General features: G+C 39.8%; 1 protein-coding gene across 1 annotated transcript; it reads right to left on the bottom strand.

The window, feature by feature from the left end:
* Positions 1-5,129: 5,129 nt before the first annotated feature.
* On the bottom strand, positions 5,130-6,789 carry LOC126418369 (52 kDa repressor of the inhibitor of the protein kinase-like). Its single transcript, XM_050085190.1, has 2 exons — positions 6,681-6,789; positions 5,130-5,845 (listed from the first exon to the last, which is right to left on the bottom strand). The coding sequence occupies exons 1-2, from the start codon at positions 6,787-6,789 to the stop codon at positions 5,130-5,132; spliced, it is 825 nt and encodes a 274-aa protein (XP_049941147.1).
* Between the last annotated feature and the right edge of the window lie 2,210 nt (positions 6,790-8,999).

Below are 8,999 nucleotides of genomic sequence, written 5' to 3'. Positions count from 1 at the left end.
TCATTTGACACTGAAAAGACATTTGTTATACCATTTGCACATAAAGCATAGCTACATACACATAAGCTATTTTGCATAGTGAACCACAGTGTGATAAAGCTTGAAGCTTTCCCAATAATGTTCTTTTGTTTTCCACTACACATTACACAACGTCTTTGTGCTTTCTTCTTCCCTTCTGCCATTTCCACACGGTTCGGAAAATGTTTGTGCGACATTCGAGCAATCGTTGCAGATCCATGAGAATCCTCAATTCTCTCTCCTCTCTGTAACACTAACACAGTGCGGACCTCCTGTATAAACTTAGGAGTGCTCAGTTTCTTCTCATTGATGCAATTGTGCAAAATACAACCATTGGAAACTACCATAATTATACAGCGGAATGCAAGCTTTCTCCACCACTTCACTGTTTTGTGATCAAGTGCTCCATGTGAAAGACACTGATCAAAAAGGTCTACACCAGCTTTATGTTTGTTGTAATCCAGCACTGCCACTGGTTTCAACTTCTCATTACCTTCTCTTGTAGCAACAGGCAACATTGAGAATGTGTGCCTGGTACTTATCATCCACACATCCCTCTTGTCTTTCCATCGCAATGCTAGCACATCGTTCTTGCGGCGGAATATTTGTTCACCCTTTTTGAGTTTACCCTCTTTGAGAGCCTTGGTCAATCCTTTTCTGTTTGGAATTACAGCCCTACAAGACCAGTGTTGTCTCTAGCCAGTTCTTCGGCTAGCTGAACACTGGTGTAAAATCTGTCAACATATACAGTGTGGCCCTTACCTTGGAGTGAGCCGAGCAATCGTTTTACCCCTGTAGAAGCACTGTTGTCCAGTTTATCGTCCGTTCCGTGGCAAACTTCAAAGTTGTATATTTACCCAGTTTTGGATTCTGCGAGAATGTATAGTTTCATGCCATATTTGTTTGGCTTATTAGCCATATAAACTTTGAAACCTACACGGCCTCTGAAAGGACACATACCTTCATCAATGGTTAGCGCTTCACCTGGCTGATAACTTTCTTTGAAATTCCTTACCAAATCATCCAGAAGAGGCCTGACCTTATGAAGGGCATCAAAGTCTACTTCACCTTTCTTTTTTTGCTTTGAATTGTCATTTATGTGGAACACAGACAAAATATTCAGAAATCTGTCCCTTGGCATAATATTGGGGCAAAAATTGCAGCTAACCACTGGATCACTACACCAGTGACTGACCATATTTGGCCTCTCACTGAATGACATGTGGAGGATAATAGCCAGAAACGTCTTTGTTTCAGCAATTGTTAGCGTCCTCCACTGCTTGAATCTAGAATTGGGCCCTAGTTTGTTTTGTGATCTCACTGTGGCCAGCTTCTGTCTAGCATATAGCATATAGGTTTGTTTGTTCCTTCATGATTGAAATAGCCCTGTCATTTATAAAATGAGAAAAAAATCTAAATATTCACTAGACTGACAGAGTCCTACATTACTTAGCACACCATGAAACCCTGTAAATAACAAAATGTTTGGTGTTTGATCCACTATAGTCCAGTCATCCTGTGAAATGTCACTCAATCTTGGCCTCTTTCGATTATGAGTAGGGGGAACATAGGCGGTGGCTCACCTTCATCTGACGACAAATCTGTGTCTGAAATAATACAGAACGAAACAGAACAAATCGCAACATGAACTGTCCTGTTCTGCATCGATTTAGTAAGATGTTAGACTTACCTGGACTATCGATATTTTCCGGCATTTCGTAATCACTGTCACTATCGAAATCCGAAAAATCATCATCAGTAGGTTCAGCAAGTACTTCTTCAATCATTTTTCGAAGTTTTGCATCCTCATCACTCGCCATTGTGAGTAAAAAGAAGATAAACAAGCTAAAACCAAAATACTAGCGCAAAAATCAACTGTAAACAAAAGACTGGACACCACAGAACACGTGATTATACGCGTGAAAAACACACGTGAATTCGAAACTTCCTGGCAGATTAAAACTGTGTGCCCGACCGGGACTCGAACTCGGGACCTTTGCCTTTTCGCGGGCAAGTGCTCTACCAACTTTTTTTTTTTTTTTTAATCTCATTTTGTTCGCTTTTGTTCGTTGCATCTGCTCGGGGCGGACGTCGTAAGACATCCGTTGAAGTTCGTTGTTGATCGATTAGCTCAGTTTTTTTATTACAGAGGGCTGCTAACCCTCTGACCGAACACGCTGAGCTACCGTGCCGGCGGCCAACTGAGCTACCGAAGCACGACTCACGCCCGGTACCCACAGCTTTACTTCTGCCAGTATCTCGTCTCCTACCTTCCAAACTTTACAGAAGCTCTCCTGCGAACCTTCGCAGGAGAGCTTCTGTAAAGTTTGGAAGGTAGGAGACGAGATACTGGCAGAAGTAAAGCTGTGGGTACCGGGCGTGAGTCGTGCTTCGGTAGCTCAGTTGGTAGAGCACTTTCCCGCGAAAGGCAAAGGTCCCGAGTTCGAGTCTCGGTCGGGCACACAGTTTTAATCTGCCAGGAAGTTTCATATCAGCGCACACTCCGCTGCAGAGTGAAAATCTCATACTGGAAACACGTGAATTCGTTGGGAAATATATATGGATATATCGCATTACCTCACTAGGTGCTGCGATCTAGCGCTAATATGATGAACTACAAGCATTACAGGACCTACAGGTTGTAGCGGGAACGCTAACAAAGCGTTTGAAACACTAAAACAATGTGGAATGCGGCGGGACGTAATATTACGGTGGCCGCATTTTCTTCGTTTCCGCCCGCGACGTAATATTACGGCAGCCGCACGGTAAGTGTTAAAGACCTGGTCAGAAAGAGCGCGGCCTGGCGGTCCGACCTGTGGCCTTGAACAGCAACGGCAACGGCCAGGCCGCATAGTAGTTGTATATAGGTGTCGGTCACACAGAGCGCGACTGTGGCCGGCTCGCCGCACCGGCTGACGTCGAGTTTTAACACAGACAGATTCGCAGCAGCCCGGAGCGGCTGTTTGCATTTGCTGGCGCACTTCCCAGCAACGGCGCGAGGCAGATCTTTGATACCACGCTACACGTGCAGGCTGCTATGTGATGAGGATCCGTCCGTTTCCACGGTGTGACAGCTGACGCAGCAAGCAACCGCTTTTGCCTGTGCGGCGTTCCTTGCCCCGGTCATCCGCCGTGCCTGACCCACATAGGCAGACTGCGGCGTTGTGTCTGACGAGGCCTTCAAGACGCTGAAAATCAGTTTTTATCTTTCCTGTATGTTTGGTAACTGGCACATCTGGGATATATTATAGGAACGAAGCCTAGAAACACAGGTGGCCCTTGTGACTCCTAAGGGATTGAGACCACTCATTTCTAAGTCATTATCAAACTATCACAAACAAGCCATCATTGTCTCATTAATCATCAATCACTTATTAGTTACCATCTCTCTACAATATGCCATGTCGATCAAATGCCTGGATGGTTAATGGCGTACCCTCGCTTGCAATACTGAAGTAAATGGCAACTGGGCAAATGTTTCGAACTTGGTCCCAGTGTGGCGACTCCACGTGGTCATAGAGCGGAGACAAATAAAACTGGAAAAGTATTTCCGAATAAAATCTGGCAGCTCTGCCAAGTTTAGATTAGTGTGCTGGCCTAGAGTCAGCCACATCGGTTTTAGATGAATTCGCTGTTTCTCACACATTTGCTCTTAAGGTGTCTCATTTTAAGAGTTAATGTTGTAGGAATATTCTGAATTGCTCTCGTAAATGCACATTTTGAGGCACAATGCCATGTAAGTAAGTGCACCACTGCTGAGAGATGTTAATAAGTGCTTAAAATAAATAAAAACAATTTCATATTGTTAAATAAGTTAAAAATAAATTATTTTCTCTTTTTAAGTAAGAATAAATCGTTCATTTTCGCCTGCCTTAATACATTTTCTTGCCATTTACACTTTTCTCTGTCAGTCCCCTGAAAAGTGAAAAAAAACCAGGGCTTTACTTTCTATTTTGTAAAGTAAAAACTAAATGTACACAATAATTTCCACAACCCATAACAGATTCATGTCCTAACAAATTTTGTGAACTTTGATTGTAAGGATGATGTGACTGTTTTATTGTTACAAACATATTAATGTAGTTTGAAATACTGTTGTAAATTTAATATTAAGAACAAAAGAAGGCATACGATTGTGGAAATCGGTTCTGTTACTAATAATGTGCAAAACTTCACTACTCACATACCTGTATCACTTAAACAGAAATTGAATTCGTCTTCGGTCCTTCCCATAACTATCTACCACTCTTTCGATAAAGGACTCCTTATCTGATTTTATCTTATCACGATGAACTGACACCATACACAAACAACTGAGTCGATTATCTGCCATGGTAGTTCTTAGCCACGTTTTCATGCACCTGAGAGTGCTGCAAACAAACATGACGTAGGCCTATACTAATTCATACAGTGTAACCTTCTTCAATTACTCTATTGTGATAATATTTCAAACAAGATTTAAAAATAATTAGAAGAAATGTTTCATCTGACTTAAGAAATTGTTTCAGTCTTTCTAATTAAGTAATTACAATCAGGAAATGTTACTGTGGTAATTAAGTACCCGAACGATCTTTCTGCAGAGCAGGTGCTTGCCGGTAAGCTAAGGGCTATCTTCAAGGCTGAAGCTATGGCGGGCAAGAATTTGGCTTTGTCCAGTAGATCAGTCAAGCTTAATTCAGCAATATCTCTTTCAGTTATTTTATCGCGTTTCCACACACTGATCCATGTCCGTGCTTCTTCAGTGAAGTTATCTAAAAGATCACTATAAAATCTTTTGATATTTTCAATTATCCTTTTCATATCTAGGTCGCTTTGGGATTTCATTACCTTTGGGTGCAAGCAGAAAATCTCAAAAGATGCCTTGTTTTCTTCTGAAAACCGTTCTTGCAAGGACTGGACTAGGGAATCCAAATATGGAATAAAGAGAGATTTTCTGTAGTACTCAGCGACAGAAACTGATGGATGATTTGAACGATGCATTTGTCGTGCAACAACTCGCGGTTGTCGAATGCCAGTGACATCTATTCCAAGTGCACTGTAGTCGCTTTCAGCACTTTTCATTATCATTTCAAATTCGTCTTCCGCATTTTCTCTGTCATCCAATAACATTTTTACATTCCTTGAATGTGTTCTGAAACTTCTACTAAGTTAATGTTTACTGATTGTAGGATATTGGCAACAGGTTCTAGTTTGGCTGAATATTTTGCTATGACTTTTAATGTAACAATAAATGTTGGAGAAGTAAGTGTGCAGTAAAGTTGCCAGGCTTTCTGCCTAGTTTCACGATCTCCTTCTTTATGTAAAATTGCTAATGCTTCAACAGTTTCTAAAAACTTATCATTAAATTTCCTTATAGACTTATGCTTCTCAGACCAGCGTGCCTCACACTGTTTTTGAAGGTTCCCAACTAGGGCTTTCCTTTGCATGCTCACCCGGAAAAAAGAAATTCCTTCTTTGACAGTACCAATGGCATTTTTAACCTCTGGTAAGGTGTTCAAATCATTCACAACTAAATTAAGTCTATGGCTAGCACAATGACAGAAGCGAGCCTTGGGATATTTCTCAGCAATTATCTTCTGCACTCCGCCAATTTTACCGGCCATCGTACTGCACCCGTCATAGCCTTGTTCTACCATTTTATCTAGATTAAAACCCCAAGCAGATAAAGTAGATATTATTGTGTTGGAGATATGTTTTGCATCTAACGTTGCTAATGGTGTAAATCCAAGGAAGTCTTCTCTGACAACATTAGTTGCAAGGTCAAAATAGCGTACAGAAAGAGAAAATTGTTCTGTGCCTGCAATATCCATTGTTTCGTCTGCCAAAACTGAAAATGATTCGCTGTTATTGATGGTATTAATCAAATCATTTCGTAGTACTTCGGCGCATACATCAATTAAATCATTTTGGGTTCTATGAGAAACATAGGTAGCATTTTTAGGCGCACCCTCAAAATGTTTCCGCAATGTTTCGCCACCTGACTGTACTCTAAATTGTAACAAATCATCAAATACAGCAATTGAATTTGTTTTTCCTCTTCAAGGTAAGTCATGTAATGCACAAGACAATACACAAGAAACAATTGATTTTAACTTTGCATGATTAGTTTGTACTAATTTCGCAAGATTCTCGTTGGCGAGTTCTTCCACAGTTTTAGTTTTGTTTGTCACAACACTAATGAAATTATTTGACTTTTTTATTGCATCTTTATGCCACTCGGAATTCATATGCATTTTTGCACATGGAACTTTTTGAAATTTGTGAATGGGCGGCTTATGAATGCGCCATGATGACTACCATGCGTCATGTGTGGGCGGAAAAGCACACAAAACTTGCGGAGGGCACCTCTAACTGCTTTAGAATAGACCAGCTACGGATTAATGACAGCCAGTCTGGTCGAAATGTTCTTTTTGTGATATATATGTCATTCTTAAAATTATAACTTTTTTCAGGTTGCCATGGATTCAATAAAATCTTATACTTTAGGCAATTGTCAATATCCTATTTTTCAATGTAATTTCTGACATCGGGAATACTGACCAGGATACTACCATCCTTTTCATCAATGCACTTGAAGCCAGCAGAGGTACTGGCTTCGTCTTTATTTTCTCCATCAGCACAACTACTGGAATTTTTAATAGTGATCGTTGCGTTTGACTCACCCTTTTCCTGTGATACCTCATCATAGACAGTATCTTCTTCGACACCTCCACTTTCATTTGTAGTTTTCATTCGCTTATGAGGTACAAAAAACTTACGTATACCGGTCATTTTGCCACTGTATACACTGCGCTTTTACATTCACAACGCACAAACGTCTATGCAAACCACAATCATGCACCACTGTCCACTTACAACTAACAATGAATTTACACAACCCTTAACGCGATGCGATGCCGAACCGAGCTGAGCGATGACTAAAGAACAGAAGCTGAAATCGTATCACAGTGGTGGGAGGGAGGGAGGGGTTTTGGTTCAACAATGAAACAGCGCGGTGTCCATTTGATGGGAAGCCAGCGACTTTGAGTTTCGCGCGATCGTTTGGAGTGGTTTCTTGCGATGTATGTGGAAATATTTATGCGATATGTTCCTATTAGAACATAGCAAGACTCATCTAGAATATGAAGGTAGCTCACGCCACACCCTGCTAGATCACGTTCGTTGACAGTAGTTCCAATGACTAATATTGCCTACTTCTACAGACAAGTAGCGATATTAGTGGCCACACAGTACCCTCGCACACTTCTTCAGCAAACGAAAAGGAACATAATACAATACACTAATTTAAATTAGCGTCTGACAATTGTTAACCATTATTTGAAATTTGAAAGAATAAAATTTTGCCGAGTGTGTTTTGTTGTGCAACTGTATCGTGTTGCCAGCTGAGATTTATGAAAAGGTTTGTACCTAGTGAGGTGGAAACTGAGAGGGTGACATTTTAGGACCCTAAAGGTTAACATTTTCGAGTTGGAACTCTCACCATGGGTACCATTCTTAATGGGACCACGTACACATGTAGTTTGGCGATCGGCAGATTCGCTTTATTTTATTATAGCTTATTAGTAATGCCCAGAGTTTGTTAACATGTAAACGGCCTTTCCTTATCAGATATGCATTGTTTACAGTTACTAAAATCTCGAATATTCCGGCTATAGATACCTGTCTTTAATTTTGTATTTTTCGTCATATGGATACCGTATCGTAGATTATTTTTCAAGGAAGATATCTTTTTTTACGTTTGTGTTTAACGTCCCTTTATGGCACAACTGATTATTTTAATATGTAAAGAACGAACAATGGGCGTGCCTTCAGGAAAAACGCTTAAATGTTGCTCAAGAATGCATTTGTAAAAGTTAACAATAAACTGCTGGTTCATCTGATTATTCCCATTGTTGCCTCACTTGCTGTTGTTAATTTCTACCACGTGTGGGTGTAGAAATAAAAATAAAGATACTTCGTAGGCAATAGCTGTAAGACGGATATATAACAATTTTACACATCTTCAACGAACGCGATTTCTTAAAGAAAAACACACAAATTTTAAATTTATCATCATTTTTTAAATTTAGTTCGATTCTCCTTTAAAGTTTTTCATTGCTCTAGTTCAGCCTGTAATTCTATTTACATATGTTTTATATCATTTTTACGTCATTTTATCGATATTTTCCCGTTATTTTAGTGGTTATTTTACAGGTATTTTAAATCATACATAACTGAGCCCTAAAGTTACAGGAATTTTTAATATTCGTAAACTGAATGAATTCTCACTAGGGGCAACTGCCCCCGCTGCCCCCCCCCCCACCCCCTGTGGGCACCCCTGCCCAAACACGACAGATTTATAATAGTATGACTACAAGGGACGTTACGATTTTTCGTGATTCTTCAACTACGAGAAATGAGCGACGTTATTTTAGACGAAGACGCAATATCCACAAAGGTTTAGCTGACATTAATTTCACTGTAAGATTTTTACAAAAAAAATGAGTGCATCTGACTGATTATATTTGTGTTACAGAAGAGGACATTGAAGAAATTGGTAGTGCTCTAGAGAATGATTTTGTTGATGACAATAGCGTTGTTTAGTCCGAGAGTGATTACAACGTTCACATTTTCTTCTCTTGAAATAAACTGTATTTTTCGAACTTTATTTTTGTACAATTTATTTAAACAATACTTCACTACGACTGTTTCTAATAAGCTATTAATCATACGAGAATTTGAGGGCTGCAGCTTATTTATTGTCTTACAACATAGACTTTCGTACTCGTCAATACGATCTCGTAATGATTTTTGAGTATCGAAAAGTTTACAGATTGGTAAGGTGCTGCTCCAAATTAGTCTGATACCCATTTTTCTGCATCTGAGCAGCTTATATTACCATATCTAATAGTTTTTGCATGTAGTGCTTTGTCACTGAACGTTAGATTTATTAAGTTTTCAAAACGGTTTCATTATGGAAGGTTTTCATACTCTTTTGTGCG

Source organism: Schistocerca serialis, chromosome 1, assembly GCF_023864345.2.
Source record: "Schistocerca serialis cubense isolate TAMUIC-IGC-003099 chromosome 1, iqSchSeri2.2, whole genome shotgun sequence".
Lineage (NCBI taxonomy): Eukaryota > Metazoa > Arthropoda > Insecta > Orthoptera > Acrididae > Schistocerca > Schistocerca serialis.
Note: the sequence above shows the minus strand (reverse complement) of the source record. Positions and strands in the feature narration are given on the sequence as shown.